This window comes from Perca fluviatilis, chromosome 16 (assembly GCF_010015445.1).
Source record: "Perca fluviatilis chromosome 16, GENO_Pfluv_1.0, whole genome shotgun sequence".
NCBI lineage: Eukaryota > Metazoa > Chordata > Actinopteri > Perciformes > Percidae > Perca > Perca fluviatilis.
This window is the reverse complement of record NC_053127.1, coordinates 22,394,516-22,422,123: the sequence shown is the minus strand read 5'-3', so window position 1 is coordinate 22,422,123 and position 27,608 is coordinate 22,394,516. Positions and strand designations below refer to the sequence as shown.

At 39.9% G+C, this 27,608-nt stretch overlaps 1 protein-coding gene across 3 annotated transcripts; it reads right to left on the bottom strand.

Moving 5' to 3' along the window:
* Positions 1 to 69: 69 nt before the first annotated feature.
* LOC120544391 (voltage-gated potassium channel subunit beta-2) lies at positions 70 to 27,608 on the bottom strand. 3 transcript variants are annotated; one of them, XR_005636496.1, is made up of 15 exons: positions 26,937 to 27,608; positions 8,894 to 8,937; positions 8,770 to 8,807; positions 8,399 to 8,478; positions 8,124 to 8,168; positions 7,488 to 7,532; positions 7,332 to 7,375; positions 5,830 to 5,916; positions 5,636 to 5,721; positions 5,404 to 5,524; positions 5,209 to 5,303; positions 4,945 to 5,065; positions 4,140 to 4,228; positions 3,397 to 3,978; positions 70 to 512 (listed from the first exon to the last, which is right to left on the bottom strand). XR_005636496.1 is itself a non-coding variant. In XM_039778091.1 (14 exons), exons 1-14 carry the CDS (start codon positions 27,230 to 27,232, stop codon positions 3,889 to 3,891), a joined length of 1,281 nt encoding a protein of 426 aa, XP_039634025.1. In that variant the 5' UTR covers positions 27,233 to 27,608; the 3' UTR covers positions 70 to 3,888. The 3 variants fall into 3 exon arrangements, 2 of the variants coding, with proteins under 2 accessions (XP_039634025.1, XP_039634026.1); XM_039778091.1 differs by having other exon boundaries at positions 70 to 3,978; XM_039778092.1 differs by lacking the exon at positions 26,937 to 27,608 and adding an exon at positions 20,374 to 21,822 and having other exon boundaries at positions 70 to 3,978.

Here is a 27,608-nt window from a genome sequence, read left to right as displayed (position 1 = left end):
AGGTTACTTGGTACTTTGGTAGTGTGTGATTTATATAATCACTGAACTGGTACAGAAGCAACAACTAGGCAAGGTATGATGTGTATTTTATTAGATGTGGGGGCTTGTAAATCTCAAATGTGTTCTGTCCAGCTACTTCCTTGCTTTCTGTTTTTCATCACCTTGTCCAACCAGCTTCTTTACAAGAAGGATTAATCACGCGGTGAAGCAGGTTTTTCTCCGACAGTGTTGGCTGTGACACATCCAATGTTTTCCAGCACATATGATAATCTTTATCAGATCGGGGCTTTCTGTAATACACACATATGTTTCATCTATCACTCCAATGACATTTTGGGAGTCCAGCAACAAAAAGGCTAGCAGTGTCGGCGTCACAGATGTTTTCTGTTTGTGGTAAGCTTGTGTGGTGTCCCGGCAGGCTCTGCTCTTTCAGCAGCACGGATCAGTGCGAGACACACAGCTGTCACATTGTTCTTGTAGCATCCATTTGAATGACCCTGGGTTAGGTGAAGCTGTGACATTAGGAAGGATGACAGGAGTCCATTTAGTTTGTGGTGAAAATATTGCATGGCTTGGTAGCTCTTACTTTCTTTTTTTTACTTCAAAGAGTTATTTGCATTTTAAAGTTGTGTTTTTCATCCACCTTGTAAAGCAGCCATTGTTTTCCATTACATATACATTTTTACCAAGAAGAGAGCCATTATTTAGCAAACATCAAAATACATTCTACTATAATGTGTAAGTGCAAATGTGGCACCTTCGTATGCTTAGTATGTTCATATGCAATTTATCTCTGTGTACACACGGTAATAATTCAAAAGGGCTATTTTTCCAAACTTAATTGCCTAATGCCACCACAGATATTTAGTAGGTGTGGGCCTTTGTTACACATATAATGTATGAGCCTGCAAAACATAGCTGTTTTTCACAAATTAATAAACAAAAAAGCAAAAAATGTGTTCATGTCATCTAATAAAATGTCTTTGCCAGAATGAGAAACACTCAGGAATAAAAATAAGAGCTTAATCTGATTCTGCATGGGCACAAACAGTATTGAGTGTGAGCTTTTACAAACAGCTCTGCCTCTGTATTTCTTTGTCTGAAGAGTCACATACATATAACATTGATGTGCCTAAGATTTAACAGACGCACAGACAAAATCATGGTGCAAGCTCAGTACCTGTTGCTGTTAAAAAAAGTCCTTTTAGTGTAACACACCAGGAAGCAGACACAGGCACATTAAGAGCTTCACTGGGTGCAGAAATGGAGCAACTAAACCTGTTCAGGGTTCAAGGTAGACTCTGATCTGTCTGAAGCATTGCAGGTGTGGATTATGGTGTGGGCGTTATGTACTGATGTCTTATGTTATGTTAATCTGGCTAATGTTATGTTAATCTGTTTTATGTAATGTGTGCAACTAGTTACCAATTAGAAAAAGCAGTACTTAAAGCAGCTGCCGCTGCTTGTTTTACTTTCTATCTGCATAAACATTTTTAATCTGAGGGATTACAGTTTTATCATGGGAGCACATGGTATGTTAGACTGTTTATCAATTATAATCCTAGAACGAGGGGCATTTTGGGATATAACCCATATACTATTCTTTTTGGAGATAGGTTGTTATATGCAGCTCATAAGTTAATATCCCTGCACATATGCACAAATAAACAGTTTATTAAAAATGTTAAGGGGTTAGCTAATTTTAGCAAAACAGCTATGATTAGCCTATGTAATCTTGTGTGTGTGTGTGTGTGTGTGTGTGTGTGTGTGCATGTGTGCATAAAGCTCCTGTTTGGACAACCTTTTTGTCTGAATCCCAATGTAAATGTGTGCACGACAGCTCTGCAGGTTTCTATGTAACACGTTCAAACACAAAAAGAAACTATACCTTTAAAACATGTTTTTGTACTTTGTCCCTTTAGGTTAGGATAGATTTGAGCAACAGACATGATACATTCAGTATGAGTTGTCTCTTCTCTCTTTTGGTTTCTCTTTGTTGCAAGACAGTAAAATATAAGTTATGCAGGCAAAGTTACATTTTCAAGGTTTGATTGAAATTATCTATGTACACTGGATGCTACACTTGGTCAAACTGTACATCATCACAGAGTCACAGAGGGGAGCAACGTTTTAGCTGCTCCTTCAGGAATTCTTTCATGATTCATATATTCAACCTTTCTCTCACTGCCGAACAGATAAGCATATTTACAGTACAATATAACCTTGTAGCAACTAAACTAAACTATGTATCAAAAACACCCCCCCCCGCTCTGGAGATTGGTGCTGCTTTCATGGGGAAATCACAAAAGGAACAAATCCCCCCTTCTTTTTACAAAGTTTTGACATCAACACAAAACTAAAGGGAAAAGACATGAAATGCACAGTATAAAAACCAGTCGTGCACGTGTGCAAGAATCAAATGAACAAACGATACAGAGAGAGAGAACTCCCAGAGAAATGAGCGGAGAGGCTAAATTTTTAGGCTTCCACAACAAAAAAGTTACATTTGCTAAACTTATCCTAAGTGAGCTGTGGCAAGAGTAATATCACATTTGATAAACTCAGTCTTATCATTGATGAAACTCTCATTTGAAAACTACCAGTTCACCACAGTGTGTCCCGATCTTTGTGTCAGATTCTCAGTGACCTTTCCAAATGTCTTGAACCTCTGATTTAGGAACAATGATGCTCTTCACAAGAATGGCATCGTTGAAAGTGTTGTCAACACCTTTTGATACAGTTTAGGACAATACAAAGATTATACGTCAGATGGACACACAGCTGTGTCTGTGACTGCAGAGAGTTTTTAATGCAAGAGTGCCTACCAGCACGGATCCTGGATCAAACTGCCAGATTTAGAGTACAAAAATGGCTTACAAGGTCACAGCAAATCTACATAAGCCATAAAAGCCATGCCACATTTACACCCTGTTAGGGCTATTCTCTCTTAAAGGGACATGCGCACAGTTTACAAACAGAAGAGGCGAAAAGACTACTGACAGAGCAGAAGGGTTGAGAAAGTTACTTTCAAAATCTTGCCCACTACTGATTCCTCATTGCCAATTTTATATTGTAATAACTAACATAATGCACTCTAATTCAAAAGCTGGTCTATCAGTTACTGTTGCAGTATGATTGATTCATTTTCATTTCGATCAAGGATTTGTGCCAAAATCAATCATTGTTTCCGAGTGTGTAAAAAATTTCACAATATTTGTGTACATCATATGATCCGTTCTTTTTTTAAAGTTACACCAGACTGGATTCTTTTTTTTTTTTTTTACTGTAATGACTTTACAAGTACTCCATTGTTCCCAACCCTGTAAAGCAGTGAGCGTGGCAGACCAGTCACATGCACACTATGGGAAATGTTAGGCTAGACATATGAGTACTAACCTTTGGCTCTCTGGCTGCTGGGTACAAACATCATACAGAATAACAGGCGGCTGCAAGGGAAGGAATGAAAGCACCATTCACGCTTTAAAGTTGCATTTTAGCACAGAGGTGTTTTTTTTTCCAACTTTAGAACATTTGATTACCAAGAGTCAAACGTGCTTTGACAACAGTTGAATATCTTTCAACCTCTCTGTGTATTGCAGAGACCTGCCGCTCCAACCATCCTCCCTCTCTGTAGAAATAATTAGTCTGTGAACAATCGGAAGAGAGCAATATATGACCTGTTTTGTTTTTTACTATTGAGAGATCTTCTTTTTTTCATACATGATACAATGTACTGCGCAAAATGAATATGCGCACATACTGGAAGCATAATGTTGCTGTGGACATGCAAGTTGTTGAGTATACAGCAGAGCAAAAAGCGATTTTTCCTAAATGTTATTGTCTCCTTCGTCTTCTCGAAAACATCATCTGTCACTCAGATTTGTATCTTCAAGCACGCAACTCTTTCTTTGAGTGTGGCTTATTTCCCAGCAGGGCATCAATCTCAGCAATAGTTTGAGGGTTCATTTGGGATAAAATCTGCAAGTAGGAAGAAAAGACGGCAATCAGTTTAAAATTTGATCTCAATTTCTCACGTTGCATTGCAAACAAAGTAGAATATATATTGGTTCAAGCAACCATGGCTCAGTATGTCAGGCACAATTATTAACGTGGAAGGAAAAAAAGGAAAGAAATTCTACCCGTAGGGCACCCAGGTTCTCAAGTAGCTGGTCTGTATTAGAAACACCCAGAAGAACTGAGCTAACTCCCTCACTGCGCAGACACCAGGCTGCAAAAAAGAGAGAAACCCAATGAAACTCATTCTCAATGATATATATATATATATATATATATATATATATATATACAGTGTTAACCAAAGAAAAATAGACACATTTGAATTTAATGGCCAGCAAAAAAGAGAGAAACCCAATGAAACTCATTCTCAATGATATATATATATATATATATATATATATACAGTGTTAATCAAAGAAAAATAGACACATTTGAATTTAATGGCCAGTGTCAAATGGCCAAATTAAACATGTATCTACCAAAAAATGTTTGAGTATTCTGAATTCTGACCTAAGATCAGATGACCAAATACGCTTTGGTCTACTACCCAGATCAGTACATGTTATAGTAGATAGGCAAGGGCGCATGGTGGACAAACCAGGCTTTCTAAACAACAAATAAACATTATTGATTAAACACAAAGATGGGGGAAAGTAATGTTATTAACAAATGAGGTCATTGATCAGCAGTAAAGTGGTTGCACACAGGCAGACGGGCACATAGGAAACATTTGTGTGAAGCAATACATCTGTTGCCTTTCACCTTATGTGTAAAATAAGTGAACAAACATTTTGAATCAATAGTTTTGTGCCCCAAAAATATGCATATGTAAAACAACAATTTTTAACCTCCAGTCACACAACAATAACATAAACAAAGTCTCTGTATGCCTACACTATACAATCATGCTATCTGCCTGGGTCGTACCTATGGCTAACTGTGCAGCAGTGCAGCCCAGTCTGTCTGCCAGTAGATGGAGCTCCTTGATTTTAGCGAGCTGCCTGCGGCCCTCCTCGCTGTTCACTCGTTCCTTCAGCCACTGGTATCCCTTCACCAGGGGCAAAATGGAGAAACGCATTGATACAGTACTGATTTCACACTACAATACCCCAATGATCAGGATGAGAATAACACTGAGGCTAATTTCCAGTGAGAGAAATCCCAGAGGAGGGCCAGTCAAATCACACTGACCTTCATTGCTGCTCTGGAGCACTCTGGCACACCATCACTGTACTTCCCTGTGATTAATCCACAAGCAAGTGGAGACCAGGTCATTGCTCCAACACCTGAAAGAGGGGAATAAGGGTAGGCATTTGAATAAAACAGAATTAACCTTCAACTAAAATATTTAAGATAAATAGAGCTGCGAGACTGTGGATGTCTGACCAATCTTGTGGTAGAGCTCTGGAAGCTGCACCTCCACTTTATCCCTCTGGAAATAGTGATACTCTGCCTGCTCACACACCGGTGGTATCAGGTTGAACTGGCGTGCCACTGAGTATGCCTCCTGGTGCCAAACAGACAGAACAAAATGGTTATTGATCAGCACTTATGCCATAACCTGACAGCATTGGGTTTGTAAAGAGTGAGCTTTTCTGAGTGTGAGATCAGCATTCACCATGATTTCCATGGCACTCCAGCGTGAGGTTCCCCAGTACATGGCCATACCCTGGTTTATTACAAACGTCATAGCCCGTACAATCTCTGCAAATCACAGTGTACAGCATTGCATTTACATAACTTACTCTTTTGATCACTTAAAGGCAATTGATTGCAGCAAACAAGAATCATTTTCAAACATCTGTGACTGACCTTCCATAGGACTATTGACATCGTTTCTGTTGGCAAAAACGATGTCCACGTATTCTAGCTGGAGTCTTGATAAGGATCCTCTTAAACCTGTCATAAGCAATGGTCAGTGATTAGATGTCATTATCATCGAAAACACTAATAGTCTACAGCCACGCTAGTGACTCTGTGAGGCTGCATTTAGGCATTAGCTGAGGCTGATGGCAATGTCATTAGTTCTGCAGGTATTTGGTCATAAACCATAGTAGTTGTCTAATGATGACACTAGATTAAAAGTGGGATCACCAAAGTAAAGACAATTCATCCTGAGGGGAACATGAATGTGTGCATCAAATTCCATGCCAATCCATCTGATTGTTGTCGAAATATTTCACAAAAAATGTCAACCAATGTAAACAGATGTCAACCTCATGGTGACACTAGAGGAAAAGTCTTGGGCTCAACAAAGACTTTAGGATTCATCGTCTAGGAATCAGGACTCTGTACAAAACTTGATGGCAATCCATTTGACTGTTGCTGAGATAATTAAGTCTGGTCAACATTTGACCACACAGATTTCCAAGAAATAGTTGATTAACTACACTGTTCAACAGAGGGTAAAAATCAATCATTTTACAGGGGGATATTGTTTTTGAAATGTTATACTAGATTTTGTTTTTCTTAAATTGTTTTGCGTCAACGTCTCCTGTGTGCCAACTTTTCAACCTCGGGTGTGTTTGCCTTTAGGTAGAAGTCATACATTAGGTGAAATATAAGTCCAAATATGAGCACTGTCCTTGTCACTCATTACGCAATCGCCTCAAATCAAAAGCCTCATGACAATGACGGTCAAACAGCCCATTTAACTCCTCGGTAAATGGTCACCCCAAGGCCACACTACTTACAAAACATACAAAGAAGATGTCCTTATACAAGGCCAATAGCCTCTTAGCTTTCTTTAGGATTATTTTGGGGAGGGGGAACTGATTTGGACAATCCTAATGATTCTGAGATGTTATTTGCACTAAAACTTCATTTTTAAATTCCCTCATCTTATACTTTTGTCTTCCTTTGTCCCAGATACAAGACAGACTTGAGTTAGCTACTGTACATCTGATGACAATCCACCAATCACACATCATGTCCTATTAGCAAACAGTCCACTAGCATCCTTGCAACCATCAACTGCTGCAAAGGGTTAGGGTTTGATGTATTCACTGTGACACGTGACATAGGCTTTAGCTGAGTGAGAAAAACAATGCACACTCAAAGATTAAAGGGTCATTAAATGATTCATCACAACACAGGGTCTGGGTAGAATGCACTCTGGGAAACGTTTTATATACAATAAAATGACCATACAATCCATTTAAACCGTTTTGAACTTTAATTAACCTCTTAACATATGTTCAACATACATAGAAATTAATATAATAATCTAATCCTGAACCTGCTTGTATTACGTAATGATTCTTTATAAATTAAGTTCAGGTACTTCACTGTAAAAAATATATATTTTACTCTACCTTCAATAATGTGCTTTCTGGAGAGTCCTCGCTCTGTCTCTGCTCTGTGGAGTGATGAAAACACACATTATTGATGATCTATTGAAAGGATAAATAACAACAAGGAATTTTCTTTTTTTTTTTTTAAAGGAAATAGTCTTTTAGTGTTATACTTACTGGCCTCCCCAATAAATCTTTGTTGTGATGACAAAACTTGAACGCCTGGCAAGGACACAAGAGGGTTAGGAGCATTATTTTCCCATTTTTAATGGAAAAATAAGAATTTTAATCAGAAATTATGTGTACAGTTTTTAAGTATAACAGCCATAGTTTTCTTCTTGTGTGCCTGTAATCATGGGACCATTACAAAAACGTGGACCAGTATTGTATTTCTTTAGATATCTATAAAAAAAAAATCTGATATAAGAAGTGGTGGTGTCAGATTACACATTATTATTTCAAAGTTTGGTGTTTATTTATTTGTATATTTTCCTTCAGATTATTAATATATCAAGGATTTTCAACATACAGTAGGTTTAGCAGCCAGTGTTAATTTTCACATGGTGTTTTAATCCTTTTATAGTCTTTCTGTGGCTAAAGCTCCTCATTTGACTAAAAATTATGAATTTCCCTTGAGATAATTTAATGGTGTGCCTGTTCCAAGAGTAACAAAAACATGTGGACAAGCAGTGAATTTAAGAAAAACAAGGAGATTATGAGGAATTGTTAGGGTTTCAAAACATATTTTCATAATCTAATAGAAAAAACATTCCACATGCATGTGAGTCAGTTTGGAAAAATGAGTAATATCACCTCCATCCCTTCTTCTTGACAATGTTCCCTAAAGTGATCTCCGCTCTGTGAAGAAACACATAAATTACTGTGATAAGTTGATGCTAAATTCAGATCACTACACAACAATGTTGAATCATACAGGGAATCTGCAGACATGTCATACGCTAAAGAAACATGAACGATCATGAGAGACGTTGCATCAGAGAACACCTACTGATGAAAAACCATTCTACAAGAAGAAAAACAGAAGCTAAAGTTTGAACCAATGCTCAGAGGAAGAAGTGGCGCCTGACCTTCCAGAGGCGTACACCTCTGCCGTGTCAAACAGGTTCACGCCGCTCTCATACGCTATGGTCATCAGGTTCTCAGCCATCTGGGGGGGGAACACAAACATTAAAACTGAGAGAGGGAGAAGTGGAAAAATTCCAATTACACAGAGGTTGTCCGTGAAGGGCACGATGCAGGGAGAACAATGCAGTAGAGTTAATATCTAATATCTCACAAAGCTACTTTAGTTTCTAGGTATCAGGTCTGGGGGATTTTCAAACATTTTTATAATTGAAAACAGAGATTTGCGCTCGCAGTGTTTTCCACTAAAGCAATATAAGTGAAGGTGCTCGGGAATCAACTTCTCATACAAACAGAGAGACAACAGAGCTCTCACCTCATCAGAGATCTGTGATCCAAATGTTACCCAGGTGCCTGAATGAGAGGAGAGACAGAGACATTTGTTTTGTTTCAAAAGTTAAAACAGATGAATATATTTCCCTGCCTTCAAACCAACTCACCTAACCCGAGGCAGGAAACACGTAGGCCTGACTTCCCCAGGTTCCTGCGAAGAAAGAAAGAAAAGAACAGTCTGTGAAGCTCATAGATGAAATGTGGAAAAAAGATGGTATGCTGTGTGGGTATTTAGGATACAATTGCACAAACAATCACAGATGAGATCCCATCTTACAGTACATTGATGTTTGTGAGTGACAAGTGCTGAACCCAAGTGTAGTTCTGAGGGACTTGTACTTTACCTTTTATGCTATTTTATACTTTTACTCCACTACATTTACATGACACCTGTGGTTACTAGTTACTTTGCAAATTAAGATTTTATGGACAAAACATATGATCACTTTTTAAAATATGATACTTGTACAAGTACACATAAAACTAAAAATACTAAAAACAAAACAAACAAACAAGTTCCAATCTTATATGGACCATGAACACACAACAAAGACAAATAAATAAATAAATAAATAAAATGAATTACAATAAACCAAATGGGATATAACACAAACCATGTGTTTTGCAAAAAAAAAACTGAAGTATAACACAGATAACACCACTGCATGTTAACATGCAGTACTTATTTCCTCTGTGTTCCTGGATGTGAATACTTCCTTCACCACTGCCGCTGAGTGAAAGTCTTTCTTGCCTGTGGTTAAATTACTGCCTGTGTCTAATTATCTCTGAACAATTGGCCTTTTATCCTTCGTATGTTAACAGTTCAGTGTATTACACTAGGTCAGTGAAACAGCTGGAGGGAACAGAGCTCAGCTCAGATAGGGTAAAGCTTCTCTCGTACAATAATGTCCAAAATGTTCCATAAGCTGGAAGAGGAGTCCATTACCCAACATGCCACATCTGATTATCCAGACAGCTGAATTTTGAAGGGCGAGAAAGAAGAAGCAAAGTGCTGCATTTCTGACCACAGCAGCATGTGCAGCTAAAAATGATGTGGGCTTCATGCTTGCTCTCCTCCTCCATGCGTGCTCTCCCCCATTCTAATTAGCCATGGAGCCAGCTGGAGAGGCAGCAGAACTGCAGTGCAACTCACTGCTCGCCGTCTTTTCATCTCCAGCGCCTCCTCCCCTATCTGCCTGCCTGCATCCGCCACAAATAACCAAATGCAGAAAGACAGACTGTCAGAGCATTTAGACTCAGTCGAACGAGTCCTGCTTTTATTTTCTGTGGTCTATTTTTAATGCCTGACCTTAAGCTATTTTTAGATTCTTGCATATGTAAGCATTTGTGTCCCACTGTGTGCGTGTTGGGGGTGTCTGTGTTCATGTGTGCGCTGCGTGTGGGTGTGAAACGCATATTGTTTGTGTCATTACTTTAAACTCTGTCAAAATAGCACACAGGTGGAAGGTCGGGAATGATATATACAGGCACAAGCTGTTAGCGGGGTTTGATGTTGATGATTCCTTGTATGGTAATCTGGCTCTCGTTCACCGTTTGTCAACCAATGACATGCAGCTCTGCCTGTTCTCACACACTGACAGTCACACTTTGAACACTGGGAGTAAATATAAATGAGGCACATGGGAGAAACACACTTCAGAGACTTTTCCCAAATCAAATATTTAAATATTTTTTTTCCATTTGTTTTGTACTCTTTACTGGTATTTGTTTGTGACATCCATCACATTGTGCCTTTTTGCCTCTACTTCAGTCAGGGGAAGTTCAAGGAAAAATATTGTCTAACATTTGACAAGGTTGGACCAATAACAGCAACCCAAAAATATTCCCTGCTCTTTAAAACAGCTTCCCTCAGCTTCAAAACAAAACAAAAGGCTTGGAATTTATCAAAAAATTGCAGTATTTAGAGATGGGAATTATTAAGATTTTATTGATACCAATGCCATTATAAATTCTTCTTATTGGTCCGATTTAAGCCCATGTTGTGTAGAAAGACGTTTCGGCAGAATTCATTACATTAATAAAGCCTGGATCCAACTGCTTACCACCTTAGTCACACAAGCTTAGTACCATAATGAAAAACAGAATGCTATGTGTTAAATTTCACATTTAATGTGTGACAACTCGAACTGCAACTAAACATGAATCAGCATTGTGAGACTGTCAAGCATCCGGTAGCATCCACAGGTATTACACAAATAAATGCTTTTAATAATCTTAAACCCGAGACACACCAAGCCGATAATCGTCCGTTGGACAGTCTGGCGAGGTCAGTGACTCGAGTCTGTTCTGTGTTCCTTGCCGTCGTCCGTCCGAGGGGCTGTTGGCCTTCATTTTGGCCGATTTGACATGTGTAATCGGCGGGGTGGGCACTGCCGGCAGTCAGACTCAAATGACCCATCTGTTTGGTAGAGTGCTAAGCCGGAAACGTGGAGCGGAATGAACGTGACTAGAGTCTCTCAAAAACTGATGAAAATCTTTTCAAAGGTCATTGTCAATCTGAAATGAAGACAGATTCAGCAACCTCATGGCCTATTTCTTGCTTAAAATGTTTTCAGAAACATGTTTCGGTGAACTATTTTAGTACAATACGAGATCGTATTCTGAACAAGCCGCCATGACAGTCTGTCTTTGAATTTCCGGAGAAACCAGACCCACGTGACGCATTTGTCCAATAAGCTGCCGCTTTTCATTTTTGGGCAACAATACAGATTAGCGCCACCTGCTGTTATGAAGACATATTACGTCTCTCGACCACTTTTTTGACTGATTGTCCAACTGCCTTTTCTGCCGAGGGTCGGCCGTCTGGTCGGTGTGTCTGGGACTTTATATTCAAACTGCTTATTTTAAAAGAAATAAGTGCACAAAGCTGACAGACTAACGGGTTTGTATGAGCAAAAGTGAAACCAGTTTGCATTAGTGGGTGAATTTCATGATTGCTGTGCCACATAAAACACAATTTTTCTTGTTTCTGGGCAATGGAGGATGTCATTGTTTCTCTTCCTGTGTGACAACTGGCTGCCTCCTCCCTGCTCTCAACTCCACAGCTCTCTGCAGTGCTGCAGTCTGCTAAATTACTATCAGTGAGTCTGGAGAGACACATGCTCTCTCTTTCCTCTCACTATCTCCCTCATGACAATATCTCCCACTCTCTCTTTCACACACACACACACACACGCACACGCACACACACACACACACACACACACACACACACACACACACACACACACACACACACACACACACACACACACACACACACAAATGCATGTACACAGTCATTCGGCCTATATTTAATTCGAAATGTATTTGGCATGAGTTAAAGCAAAAAAAACTGACGAAATCTATACTGTGCTGGCGTCAGCGTGGCCAGTCGATGCTTTTACGTTAATGTTCACGCTTGATGGGAATTACACTTCAACACAGGCACAGATCTACATACGATCACTCATGCATGAATGCACTCGAGCGGGACAAAGAGAAACACAGATGCTTCTCTGTAGCCTTTATAGGCTTCCCGTGCTTACTTGTTTATTTTTTCCTTGAAATAAATCATGAAGTCCAAGCAAGGTGATTATAGGGACTTGGTTGTTCCATACATTATTAATGGAAAGAAAGCAGCCACACAGGTGCTCCCTCATGGTGTAGTCAGCATTTTAACCTGTGCTGACATTTACAGTAGTTTTCAGCCGAGACGGGAGGAAGACACTATACAGATGGTTTAGGTGCAAATGATAGAGTTTTTTTTCCTGCAGTTGTCATAAAATGCCACACACTTGCTGAGCAGGCTCTTCTCAAGAGGGAAGCACACCTAGATATTAATAACACTCACGTCAGTGCGTGCGTGTGGATGTGTGTGTGTGTGTTTGTGCGTGTGTGCGTGCGTGTGTGCTTATATGTGCATTTTCTGAGCACAAACTTTGGGAAGATTGTGGACTGTCTGTTCTCTTTTAATAATGCTTTATAAACCGTTTCAGGCTTTTAAAGGGTCTGTTCACTCAAATTACAAAGAACATATTTTCTCACCCAAGGCTCAATAATTTCAACATCTTTTTTTCTATGATCAGTGTTCTTTTTACTCTAGATATAATTGAGACAATTTATATTGTGTGAACCAACTCTTTAAAGGAACACGCCGACTTATTGGGAATTTAGCTTATTCACCGTAACCCCCAGAGTTAGACAAGTCGATACGTTTTTCTCATTATCAGCATATTCTGATCGGCTCCGCGCTTAGCTTAGCCCAGCACAGATCCTGCAGGTAACTGGTTCCAACCTCCCTACTGCTCCCTAATAATAATGAGATAGGGACAGTTAACGCTAATATAGCCTGTATTATGTTGTGGGATTTATAGCGTTGTACAAAAAACGTAAGCATTAGGCGCCATCTTCTAACCGTAAACAAACCGGGAACTATATTCTCAGACAGGCTTGCTGCGAGCATATCACTCCGCCCAAGTACTATATTCTTCCGCCTGAGAATATAGTTCCCGGTTTGTTTACGGTTAGAAGATGGTGGCTGTCTCATGTTACGTTGTTTTTGTACACTCACATGCAAATCACAACATGTAAATAGGAACATGTTGGCGTTATTTTGTCACTTATTTGGAGCAGTAGGATTACTGGAACCATTCACCTGCCTGTTCTGTGATGGGCTGATGCCGCTGGAGCCGTCAGATAGCGTTACAGCACGCACGGAGATGAGAAGGGTATGTATGGACTTGTCTTACTCTGGGGGTTACGGTGAATAAGCTAAATTCCCAATAAGTCGGCGTGTTCCTTTAACTCTGAGGGACAAGAACCCAGGGTAACTCTGACAGCGCTCTTATTCTTGCTTCAGCTATTATTAATGACTAAACAACTGACTTTTCATGTAATGTAATGTTTTAATTGAGTTATATTAAAACAGTTAGGAAAGTAGGTCTGTCCTAATTATATAATACACATGCTGTGAGCAGAGGAAATGTAAAAAAGAAGCACAGAGAGACACACACACACACACGCACACACACACACACACACACACACACACACACACACACACACACACACAACACACACACACACACACACACAGCTGCAACTGCTGCTCTCCACTAATGTTGCACATAAATTGCTAACACTATTAGTGGTCGTGACTCTCCTATTAACTGAAATTGCACATAATGAAGTGGCACAGCTGAGAGATTACACCAGCTGATATTATATGATTATATTTGTGTGAATTGTGTTTTTCTTTATTAAAGATTTGGGGCTGCTGCACATAAGGATGTATGTAGCACTCCTCCCATTGTTTTGAAGGGCAACTGGGTGTATAAGAGACTTGAAGGTGAAACAATACAAACATTTCTAGATAGTTTGAATTTACAGTAAGTTGTCAAAATGTATTTAAAGGGAGTTTATTCGTAATGACATCCAGTGTTTGAAAAGGCCACTGCACCTGGTTGCCTGCCGACCTTCTTTATGTCTGTTGTGAGAGTGACGATGATGTGTCAGTTTCCCGGTCTGCTGCCTCATAAATATAGACATGACAGCTCAATGAATTTAAAACGATTAAATGCAGTGGCATATATGTTTTTATGTAACATGCTGTCCCTCAGCAAACATAAGTATGAAAGCAACTAAGAGTCCAAAGAGCTTTTATAACTTTAAGATAAATAAAAATGTAAAGATTTTAAATTAAGGTCATATATTTAAATACTTTGATGTGACTTCTCCATGACCTTTGGAGACTCTTTTTTTCATTAGGTGTTCCTGCTCTTACGTAATGACATGCAATGATGACGTTGTCTGTGCTGTAAGACAATATCAGACTTTGACTTTGACTAAGCAGCCTTTTCAGAGGACGTGACGCGGATATTCCAGCGCTGATTACGTCACTCGCTGTTTAGAACAAGCCTGCTGATTGTCGCTTCCATCCACAGGCAAATATTGACAAATGTAAGCCTCATCAAACAACACTGACCCAGCAGTCGCTTCACATTTTGAAAAAACTAACTTATCTGCTTTATGTAAGTTGTTAAATCCCTCCCTAAGGTCTCCAACCTGAAACTGTAAAAATAATGGTCTAAACTTAAGTATTGCACAATTCTACCTAACTAAAATGGAGGGAGTCTCTGTCTGTCAGTCTGTCTGTCTTTCTGTCTGTCCTTCACTTTTCTCGACAACAGCTCATCTGATCGACTTCACACTTGGTGTGTTGCTGCGGCCCCAAGGAAGTGCAGTGTCGAGTGTGATCTCTTGAGATCTACAGGACATATCTATTAGTAGTGCGTGTATTGAAAGGGGACCCCTATTGACTGTTACACTGCCGAAAGGCGTGCTAGGTACAGCTCGCTCTTCGTCGCTCGCTATAGTAAATTCAAGAACCGATGAAGAAAGACCGGAGATGTTACATTGTAGCAAACTGAAATATTTCAAGCCTCAGCGATTGTGTGTAGTGTTTGCACGAGCGTTTCTCGAGAAAACTGCAAGCAGGGACACTGGAGGCCAAGCAATGGGCCCGTTTCTAACAGCCAAGTTTTGAACAGGCACTGCACTAGTGATTTATAATTATAACATTCAGCAACCTGTTAATACATATGTGGCAGATGAAATAAGAAGCCAGATTTTTGCAGTTTAGCAGCGAAAAAACAGATCATAGTTTGGATATATTTTGGTTAGGAGCCAGGCTGAAATCAAGCAAGTGAAGACTTAATGTGACTTTGCCTAAAACTTTTGCTGGACCTCGAAGTGATGTCACTAATCTGTTCAGTCAACAGGAAACTCAAAAGCCCAGCGAGAGTTGAAGGTCAAGGTTGTTGCAGCACACAGTCTTGTTCTGCTACACAAACCATTTGTTTTCAATGATTATTAATCATGATAACAATAAGAGGCCAAAGCATTTAATTATCACTTAATTAGTTTTCATCATGACTCCACTCTGTGAAGTCCATATTTTATCACTGTTTGGTATTTATAATGGCATCCGTAGGGTTTTATAAAAGTGTGAATAGTCTGCTTGCTAATTTGTCCACAGCTTTTCAGAGTTTTATGGATGAGGCAACTCTAAAACCACATTTAAGTAAATAGTCTGGGATCAAATTAACAAACTGAAGCTGTGAAGTCAACATGCCCTCAGCGTGTATAAAAGGGTAACACTGGGGCTGGATCACTGCCTCATAGCGCTAAATGACCACAATCTATCTGTACAACTTGACAGGGTTGTTCATCAGTACTTTATTTAATCATTACTTCATCAGCTGCTGAGAGTTCAGGCTTTCAAAACTCGCTGTTCAAGTGTACTCTGTTAGAGAACAGCGCCTCTCTGCATGGTTGAATGTCAGGACACTCCAAACCCTGATACAAATTCAAAAACATAAGCCTTGTTCTCCAGCTAAACATGCAACTCAATGTTAGGTATAATTATCATTGGTATTTTGTTTTGTGGTATAGCACCTTTCACTGGACATTTCTATTTGTTATTAGGTTTAAAGGTGCAGTAGGTAAGACTTATAAAACTAACTTTCTGTCATATTTGCTGAAACTGACCCTATGATCGAGTAGAACTATATGAAGCAGGTCAGTTAAAAAAAAATCTGGCTCCTCTGGCACCACCTACAGCCTGTAGTGCAATTTGCAAAAATCCACAGCTCCCTGTTCAGATGCACCAATCAGGTCCGGGGGGGGGGGGGCTATGTTACATTGACTATTGTACTATATTATATTATATTATTACAGACAAACGCTTGAGTTCCATTACATCCATGTCAGTCTATGTACACTGTTTAAATAGACCTGTTGACTCTGCTGCTATTATTTACACCATTGTCACTTTATCATGTCATTTTATACTAGTTTCCATTTCATTCTTTCTCTTTTAGTTTTGTACCTCTTATTGTTTATTTCTGTTACTTTCTATACTTATCTTTATTTATTTATGTTGATTCTATTGTACTGCTGCATCCACCGAATTTCTCCACTGTGGATCAATAACAGTGCATCACATCTTATCTTATCTGAAACTGATATTTACCTTTTTTTACTTGTGTTTGTTAGCTTAGCTCACTTACAATAATGGTGGTTTTGTTCTTAATCTAAAGGGACTTCTATGGCCAGGCTACAAGAGACCTACTGGTCAACCTAAGGCCATTGAACTGTTAAAGGAATAGTTCAACATCAGAGTTACATGACTCACTTACTGCAAGAAAGCCAAATGTCTTTCCTAACGTTGAAGTATTCCTTTGATGTTGCCAAACGTTCAGTTGGACTCCCCGAGATGACGGATGATGGATTTAAGAACAGCACATTAACGTGTCACCATCCCTGAACTTCTCCTTATCTCTCTTTTTGTCATTAAAGTTGTTTTATAGAACCTACAACCAAAATCTTTAAATTCTTTTGTCTCTTTAACATTTGTATTGAATGGTTTAATACGGCTACCCTACTTACATGTTCCTCTTCTCACTCATGCATTAAGATAACTGTATCCAGCTGCCTGCAACTGACACAATGTGCCCTGCCGCCATTACATTGCAAAAATCCATGATAAATGTTCAAAAATGGCAGATATATCTATCCTCGAAATGTACCTGACCTGCATACCAGGTTGCTGTTGGTGAAAAGAGAAGGCCTGGTTCCCATAGAAACGGACAATTTGCTAAGTGACAGTCTTCTAGACTCACCTAACCCCCACAGGTCCCCTGGCAAAAAATACTCCATGACTGCTGTTTTCTGCTGGGTATAACTATCTAGGTTTGAGGAATTCATTTTAAAAAGAAAATTGAAAATTTAAGAATTTGAAATGAGCTGATATGAACAGATAGTTTTGATTACAGTAATGTACCTTTCGGCTTTTCTTGGTTGATGCAAAGGTTTTACAGTTATTATAATCACACAATTATTTGAAGATATTACTGTATGTAAAAGATTGAAAAATAATGTTTAAAGCTATAGTGCAAAACTATTTTATATTAATGAACGTCCGTTACATTCAAGCCATTGCCACATTTGTTGATACAAAGCTAATTAAGCCTATCAGCTTCTGGAAACTGGCTGGATATTTAAACACAGGCTTTTCCATGGTAACGGCGAAATCTGTGACCCATCAGAATGTGTGACTGTAGAGCCGGTCTGCCTGTGGGAAAAATCGGACCCAGGCAAAGGCATTAATAAGAACTATATAAAAATAGTGTTCCATTTATTGTTAGTCTCGTTTGCTGTTACAGGTCATTTATGATCATCAGATGAAAAATGACACTGTTTCAGAAACATTTAAAAGTTACATATAGTCACTTTAAATATTGTCATCACCTTTTTCCTTATCTTATAAAGTATGTGCGCACACACGTTTTGACCTTAACACACAGAAAGCTGCAGTGCACTGTTAGTATTTCAAAGAAAATTTGTCAGAAATTGAGAAACTTGGATCAAAGAAAGGAGATAAAGAGAAATTCAAAGAGAAAGAGTTGGGGCAGGGGGTGACAGCAGGGGCTCATGTGGCCAAAGGACTACAGTTGAAAATTAGCCAGGTGGCTAACACTGGCACATTTACAGAAATGTTAATTAATGTGGGTTGTCCTTTATAAAATAAAGAATAAGAATAAGAATGGGAGTGATAACTGGCAGCAGGTGCCATCGTCTCCATCCAGCCAGTAAGTGATGAATACTCAGGTTAATGAGATAGCGGGGGGGGATTAGATTAGAAAACATGCAGTCAAACAGGGCAACTAGTGGCAACGATAGGTGCCATCTGGAGATCAAATTTACTCAGAACTCTTCTTTTCTGCTCTATTGTGGCACTGACATAGCCTCAATACACATCATGTCAAGAAATCTCCAACGTTTACTCTCTGCACAGATACACAGACTCATTCCTGCAGCATATTTTATGTAGATTCCTGTTCCTTCCTGACCTCAGTGGAGTTGTGACAGCAGTATAAAATGGAGAATGTGCGACCACTGTGCTGCAAACACACTCTGTGGCCGGTTGGTGAGTCTTTGAAAGGCCTCAGTTGCAGAAGGGACTGATAAGCAACAGCAGTGCTGACTGATTAGGAAATAAGACAGACAAAAACTAAAGGCAATGCCTGGGGTGTTGCCACTGGCAACTGGAGCTGGCCATATGCTGTATAGATTATTGTGCTGCTGCATTCCCTATTAGTGACACTTTTCCAGAGACAGCAGAGCTACCACCCAATCAGTATCAGTATGTATGTATGTATGTATGCAATTTTCAAGGAATATAAAACAGTAGTGGAGATATCCAGGTTTCATCTTGTGTCTCATTCCCTTTTTAAACATCCTATTAAATGAAAACTAAATTGACTGGAGAGAATGGCAGCAATTCAATCAACCTGATTACCAGGAAAACAGGTCATTAAAATCATCCTCCTAGGTATTGAATTTTACAGTCTAAATGAAGGAAGCATACGGCATGAGTTTATAGTCTTATAGATTCTGGTGCATGCTGTGTGTGTTTTATATGCATATTTATACAAATGTACATTATTGTCCACTGCTCTGAGGACCCCTGAGTGAGTGAAGGCTGCATGAGCAGCTACCCTTGTCTAGCTGAAGCTATAATCCATCAAGGTGAACTGAATAAGAGAAAAACTAAAAGAGAAAAAAATGACTCAAATGACATTCTTTTCCTGCGACATTATCTGGTCTGGTTCCCCCCTACATTATGACTCAGACCTGAATCAGAATCAGAATACTTTATTGATCCAATCCCCTCAGGGAAATTATTTAGTTGTATTTGTTCACAGTCAAATTCAAGGTAAAATAAGAGTAAGAAAAGTCAATAAGTGTATAATGTAACAAAAGTAACATAGCTACAGTAAGAAATGAATAAAAACGTTAAGCGGTGTTTGCAACAATGGTTTTGTGTGCATAAGATCCTCTGCTGCACCATTATTTTTATGAAAATTAAATGCTTTTAAAACCTCCAAGAAAAGCTGGAGGTCCTGGGGTGCTTTTGGAAAGCTGTTATGGGAGGCAGGCTTTTATTAACCTGTGGTGAAGGAAGAAGGGGTGAAATCTGCATAAAACACCTAAGCCTATAGCAGATGCTCCTATGCATACTGTCTGTTATACTGTGATAACAGTATGGCTGTTTGGTATGGATTATGTAAGCATTTTTACATCCATCAGTGCAAGCGTGTTTCAGCGTTAATGTCATTTTTTTACAATGTCAGTAAAATATCTGCTGTAGGTGCACTCACTCAGGTGCTTTACCCCGCTAATGGATATGTAGGCAGCCTGCACTTTATGTTACAGGATGCATGTTGGTGACAATTCATGCTAACCTTAAATTCACCTCGCATCTCAACAAAGAGATGGACAGAAATAGAAATAGAAAGCCCGGCTTGCAGAGCTTCACGATGAGAGGAGGGCCGATCAGATCAGCTGCCCACCTCGTCACCTGGCGGAGGATTTGCCACTGATGCTCATTATGATAATCTAGTACCTCTGTGATAATCTGGAGGTCAAAAGGCCGTGATAATCAAAGTGAAATGAAAACCAGTCAGATCCCTCTGATGTGGATTAACCCTCCACCCCTGAAGCTCCTCATCTCCATGCTCACCTGTACTTCATACTGCTGTGGCGCCCGATGGCCTCCTTCATGTGGGCATGGCCCTGAGGAGTCGGACGGGACCCGGACCCCTCCCTGGTCTTTCCTTGAGACATGTAGTTGCCATTGCTCCCTTGTCCACTACCACCTCCTCCTCCACTACCACCACCACCTCCTCCTCGATCACCGCCCCCTCCTCCTCCACTGCTTCCTCCAGGAGGTGGAGCGGTGCGAAGGCCACAGAGACGGTCCTCACTGCGACTCTTGAGGTTGTGCTCAGTGCAGGCGAAAGACACCTGCATCCTGACCCTGGTTTCTGGGGGCTCTTATTTTGATGGAGGGCAGGGGTGGGGGAAACACAACCAATAATGTCTGCAAACTGTTGGTGCTGCTGGACACTGTTATCCCGTTGTGCTGTTGTGGCGAAGCAGTGACGCTCATATACAAAAAGGGCTCAGACAGGGCAGGTCAGAGCTTTTGGCTGACAGTTGGAGGGAGCAGGCAAGAGTCCAGCCTCTAACATGACACACACAGAGTTACCGTCTGCTCTGTCTCCTGTCTGTTGATGCAAACCTGGGCAAAAGGGCTCTTTGAGTTTTCACACTCACAAGATGCATCAGGGCTGCCCTCCAAAAATCATCAGGAAGCGTGTAAGCTCACAGCAGTCCTCAAACGGATTTGGGGATGTGGCAGTTCTTGGGAACCTCAGTGCAATAGGAGCCCTCGAGTGTGTCAGCAGCTCGGCCTTCTCCCACATAGGCTACATGCACGGGCTCGTATGGCTTATGTTGGGTGGTAAAGCACTTGATAGCTCGCTGTCTTCTCTTCAGCTGAGGTTGGTTGTGTCTTTCGTGGGCAAAGGAGCTCCGGAGTGTGCCGCAGCAATGACACAACCACAGCTATAGGCATCCTCGCACCTCGCGTCGAAATAAGGCATAGCTATATTTTTTGTCGCAAGGTGGGTCAGCAAAAAAAAAAAAAAAACTGGCTTAACTGCTCGAATTTACATTGCCGTGGCGAACAGTCCGATATCATATAAACTTGATATGATGCGAATTCACCCAGTCAAGCCCCACCGATGCATCATCGCCCAGCAGCCTCACGCAGCATCAGATTGATGCAAGAGAAAGAGAGAGAGAGAGAGGGGAAACAAGCAAATTCAAGAACAAACACCGGGAGCCGGGTTTTTTTTTTGTATTACCTTCAGTGTGTGAAGTCGCTCACATACCGGCAGCAGCTGTGCAGGTCTCCCGTTAATCGACAAAATCTCACGGTACACGGATTTGAAAAAAACGCCGGTATACTGGCCCAAAAATTAGAAATTTCAAACGCTCGGTGCCGCTTCGTTTAGCTTTATTTTGTTTTCTGAATTAATTCAGACTTTTTTTTTTCTTTCCTTTTTCCAGAGGCTCCAAAATGTTCACGACTCACAAGCAATGTGGGGTTTTTAAAGATGCTCTCTCTCTCTCTCTCTCTCTCTCTCTCTCTCTCTCTCTCTCTCTCTCTCTCTCGGGTGTGATCTCTACATTTGTCATCACACTGGTGTACACACATTTCATCACATTATGTCAGTGGAGCTTATACACAGCTAGGCTATAGTGTTTTGAAATAAGCAAAAACAATCATTATCCTTATGTACCCCAAATGTTTTTTTTTAATGTTTTGAATATATCTCTAGAGTATCATTTTCCACACATGCCTCTGTTCTTTTCCATATGCAGGATCTCTCTTTCTACCACACCCATGTTTCTATATGGCAAATATGGTGGTATAATATACCACACCAAATCATACTGCACCACTGTACCACCATCATCATCATCTCTCAACAAAGAGCTGATACATGTCTTCGAAGTCACCTCATATCACATCATAACATGGCATAGTGTGGCATAGGCCTATCATATTGTAATGCATCACATCACATCATCTTACAATAAAACTGATGTGTCATTTGGTTGCCAGACAATGATAATAGATCCTTCAAGGCTGTGTTTACAATCTAAACTATGCTGCCATATCCTTAGAGAAGACTGTCGACCCAGGACGTTTCAGTCAGTGCTCAGTGTTTGCTCCCTCTGCCTCACACAGCGGGACGAGCTGCAAAATAGTGCAAATAAAATGCCAACACGCACTCATACAAACATTCATCATTTCTGTTAATTTGTTCTCAGGAGTCGTGTCTAATGAAATCTTGCTTTAGAGCAATCTTCAGTCCCAGAATGATCACAGAGCAGTCAGCTGCCAACAGACTGTAACTTGGAGCTGGCAATCAGCTCTTTTTAAAGAGCTATTCAGTAGCCTACATGTTGGGACGGGGAAGGATCCAGCTGTATAGGCAGAAAGAGAATGTGAATGCCACCCACTGTGACATTTTAGAAGAGAAGTTAGTTTAATGATCTCCTGTGCTGTTAAAGCACAGTGAGCGCCTACACAGGTATGTGGATATTGCAGCCACACACTTTCCAAGAATCACTTTATTCTGAGTTCCAGACCACTAACAATATCACATTAAGTGAATATACATTAACATAATGACTTTGACTAAATCTTCATCTACCCATAGGCTTAACTTTCACTCCAAACAATGTCCATCATCATCATCATCATCATCATCATCATCATCATCATCATCATCATCATCATCATCATCATCATCATCATCATCCCTTTAATGCAATGACACATCCTGCTCCACAGTTTAGAAATGATGATGGCTCACCAACACTTGGGAGCTTCACTCCACCACACTGTTATCCCCAATTAGTTGATTTTTACTAAAACATTGTTTGTGTTCCCAGAGTTTACTAAAAAGAGAGGTTTTGAACAACTCACCGTAGCTCTTGTTGTTTAGGGTAAAGTTTAAAGGTGCCCTGCCACACGTATTTCATTACTTTGTGTTAATGTCTGAAGTTCTACCATGGACTCTGTAACATTTTTTGTGGAAAAATGCTTTGGTTACTTTGTTTCAAGCCATTCTAGTTTGGTATAGAAAGCCTACAGGAAGACTCAGCTCGATTTCTGCCAGTTCTCATTAATATTCAACAAGCTAAGCTGTATGAATCTGATTGGCTAACAGCTAGCCAATGAGAGCCTGGCTGTCAGAATCCTTTACCCAACCCAACTGGGCGAGCTAATGAATAGTAATGAGCTCAGGCAATATGATTACAGGCTGACCAGCTTTTGTAATTGGCCTGATTTCTCTGCTTATTTCTTTTCAGTGGCTAGAGCTGACAAAGGAGGTAGCAGTTCATTTTCACATTAACCACATAACACAAACACACATGGACCTAACATATTTCAAAAAATGCAAGTAAAAACGGTTTTGTATGGCAGGGCAACTTTAATGTTGTTTTAAAAATAGCTATTTTGAGGTTAGCATAAAAAGTTTAATTACAGCTAAATCTGGGTTTACAGTGCATAGAACACCAGCTGCTCCATTGTCAAGTCCTTCAAATAAAAAGGCTGTATTGAATTGCAGTCTCAGGAAGTTAGATTGATGACCATCTTTCTACGGAGATGCATTATACAAAAAGGACTGACTTTAAATTCTATACAACTCTGCCATCAGACTCGGCACCAAAGCTCTTTTCTCTTCTTCTCTTCTGCTACAAACTGCCAAGTCACCATTAATAAATATGCTTAAGCTTATTTACATAATGATGTTTCTGGTTGACAACATGTTGCCATGGCCTGAACCTCTGCAGCACTTTCTCACAAAGTTCATTCTCTTATTTGAGTGAGGTTTTCTAAAAAATAAATATGTCCATTCATAGGTGTTGAAGAATTATAATGTCATGATATAGGGGAGATGAGTTTTAGGTGATTGATCACTTGTTTGAAGTACAGAAAAGTGTGTGTTTTTGGCCTAATCCCATTTAGCTAAGCCATTTTTAGTAAGTAAAAATAACACTGAATAACATGTGGAATATAGTTTTCAGAGCCGGGGCTCAGCCCAAACCTAGGAGAGATTTTATTCCTGTTTATGGCAGCTATATGCACTATTTTTCAAGCCAAATGATAAAAGACTGCCTAAACAACTGTTCATCATTTGGGAAATCCTTTGATAGTTGCCAAGGGAAAAAATCATCCTGTAGAGCTTGCATCCTATTTTGTATGTAATTGTTTTCCAACTGATTTCATCATTCGGAAACCAGAACACAACAAATGTTGAGGATGACTTATTTTCACTCATGCCACCTAAAGAGAGGCAAACATTGTCTGATGTGACTATTTTGAAAGTTGCATAACATAAGTAGGGTAGAAATTTGACATAAACAGAATTACTAAACTTAAAACCCATTTTGCTGTACTATGCTGGAGTTCACAGAATGAATGTTTAGCTGACAGATCATTCTACATTTGAATCGGAATCTCATATTAATCTGGGCTGCTCTAACTGCATATCAAGTATCCCCAACAATGCCAAGTAAATGTGGTCAATTCTCTTATTTATTAGAGTAGTAAAATAGTAGCATTTTAAAAACCTACTACAAAAGATTCAGGCTTTTGAGAAAACATTCGGGACTGGAGCCCCAGAAGCCACTCCCCACCCCTTTCTGCCCCTGGCAAAAATGTTGCCCAGAGGGGAAATCTAGATGGAGTAAAGAAGCACATCTCCCACTGTGTCGTTTTTTTCTGGTGGCTGCAGAGATGCTAACAGCTGGTTTTGACTTCCTTAAGTTGAAGCTGAAATGAAGAATGCTGAGAATTGTTTTTGGTGTGCCTCTACAAGAAATGTGCATGCAGTTTAGCAAAGATGAAAGCATTTATCCTTGCTGAAACTTTGAAGTATTCCCCTCAGACATCTTGTTTTTCTTGTGGTGTTGGTTAGTCTTAAAATGATTCAGCTTAGCATTAAGTTTTTCACAAAGAGGACCGCCAAAGGACAGTTCTTAAATGCTTTTAGTAGGATTGCTTTTACTTAAATACATCAAAATTCTGAATCCATCCAACTAATTGTAATTTGTTCAAATATGTCTCACCTTTAAGCTTTGTTTTAGTGAAAGACAAGATTATGCTTTCACCTCCTAATATGTTTGTCAAAAATGTAAGTATATGTCTCACTTTCCTAAATTTGCTCTGCACTCAGGAGATCAGCGGATGTGGAAAATTGTTGTTTCCAGCAAAACCGGCTAATTAGACAGAACGCCGAGGTAGATTGTTAGCTGTTGTGTTGATTACAAGTAATGACTTTCAGTCTCGAGGGAGTTCAAATCTGATGCATCATTACACAAATGAACCAAAGCTCACACAGGCTATCACATGCACAGAGGCTGCACAGACTGCTGCCATTACAGACATTACAGACATGAAGTGTGAAGAGGAAATTTACAGTGATGGAAGAATCTGTTCAATTGCATTATACTCTGTTATGTAATGTATGTATACCAGTTATCAAATGTGTGCTGATAGAAAACACTGCAAGTAGATCTGAGAGTAAATGGGGCATGTTTTCTGAGATTGTTCATAATGATACTCTTTAAGCTGCAGATTTTGTTCCTTCTCTGATTTTGAGTCATTGAGCCACAGCACTGACTGCATGTCTTCACACCAGAGTGACGCTGCCACCTAGAGGCATTTGTACTGGAGTCTCAATGGTTGTGTGAGTCTGTTTGAGATATACAGTATCGAATAAAATGCCACCTTGTGTTACGACAACCCTTTTTCCAAAAAGATAGGCTTATATAAATACATACAAATAAGCCACTGATATTAAACACACACACAAATCTACAACATCTATAAAACAATTTGCTGTTTATCTTCTATGTTTAAGCTCTTTATAGTTTAATTTTGCACATTATTCAGTGGCCATGGATCCATGGCAACCTTTTTATCCTAAAATAGCTAAACTGAGCAGGTAAAACTGAGAGATACAAGCACCGTAACAACCAACCGCCTGTCCCCTGCTGTCAAACCAAGCATCATTAACCCTGAACGCATGCCCCACTGATGTTGACCCTGTCATGCTGTCTTTTGGAGGAGAATTAGACAATGGTTGAGGTACAAGTCCCACGTAAGTTACTGTATCTGGCATTCACATTAGTTATCCTGAACAACCACAGTTTTACAGTCCAGCCACATTCAGTGCTGCTGTGCTTTGAAATCTCATGAAACGTGTGATTTCTTTCTGGGTCACTGGTGGGGTAAAAAAAACGTATATTCATATAAACATGAATGATGTCCCCACTCACTGCCTTCAATTGCAGTCCTCTTCAAACGCTCAACTACATTCATGCAATATTAATATATAAGAAAAATATTAATAATGTTATTTAAATGGATCATCCATCGATGGCTGAGTGCTCAGGATGGTTGGATAATCTCTGTCTATCTCAAACATTTAGTTTGTCCTGCAGTCTCTATTAAATCTATAAGTCTGGCAGATTTGTGTGCATATTCAGTTGTTATTTCTCTTAATATTCACTATTTATGAATGCAACAGAAAGGTTTAATTCCAAGGTGTTTTACATGATCGGTCATCTTTTTATTCTCAAAAATCAAATTGCCTTGTGGTTTCACATTATAATTTTGTTATACTTTCCCTCTGTTTCTGCCTCCTTCCCCCTCACCTGTATGTCATTGCAGAGCGCTCAGCCTCACACTCGGCCAGGGAGAGGCCACATTCTCTCAGGTAGAGCTCCAGTCGGCGTCGCTCCACCAGCCTGTGCGCTGCCGCTAGGATGTGAGAAGCCAGGGCCTCTGACTCGGTCCTTTGGTCTGGGGTCTTGCTGCTCCGGGCTCCAGATTTGGCCACAATACTCCCTGAGGAGGACGACGCCTTGGGCTTCTTACTGATGCCATAGAGGTCTTCCACTGAGTATTTCCCTCCTTTACCTCCTCCAGTTCCACCACGGCTGGCAAACATTGTTATCTGGAATCAAGTGCTACAAACTGATAAAAATCGCTTGCTTGCTACATCTACTCAGGCTTCTGAGTTCGAAACGAGAAACAACAAGGCAGAGCTATTTTGATAGAGATTCGGGAAGATTTGAAACATCCGGCCCGAGGATGTCAGACATCAAACTGCTGGAAACAAGAACTTGAAGCACCTGTAAAATATCAAAAAGTCTTGACTGCTCCTTTGTGGAGTCTGAATCCAAAATAAAACAAAGCCAGTCTTAACATGTCAGCAGCAACACCCAGTCACAAACAATGACTCGTGCTGATGTGAGGTTCTTCTTTGAGCAAAAATGGATAGGAAAAGCAATCAGCATCTTTCTCTCTTTATCTTTTAAAAGAGG

Excerpts from the sequence above, each read along its gene's own strand:
- LOC120544391 (XM_039778091.1), bottom strand. The coding sequence starts at position 27,232 with ATGTTTGCCAGCCGTGGTGGAACTGGAGGAGGTAAAGGAGGGAAATAC. Across the intron at positions 5,722-5,829 it reads TGTCAATAGTCCTATGGAAG|AGATTGTACGGGCTATGACG; the intron begins GTCAGTCACAGA and ends TGTGATTTGCAG. Across the intron at positions 5,066-5,208 it reads GCTCCAGAGCAGCAATGAAG|GGATACCAGTGGCTGAAGGA; the intron begins GTCAGTGTGATT and ends CCCCTGGTGAAG.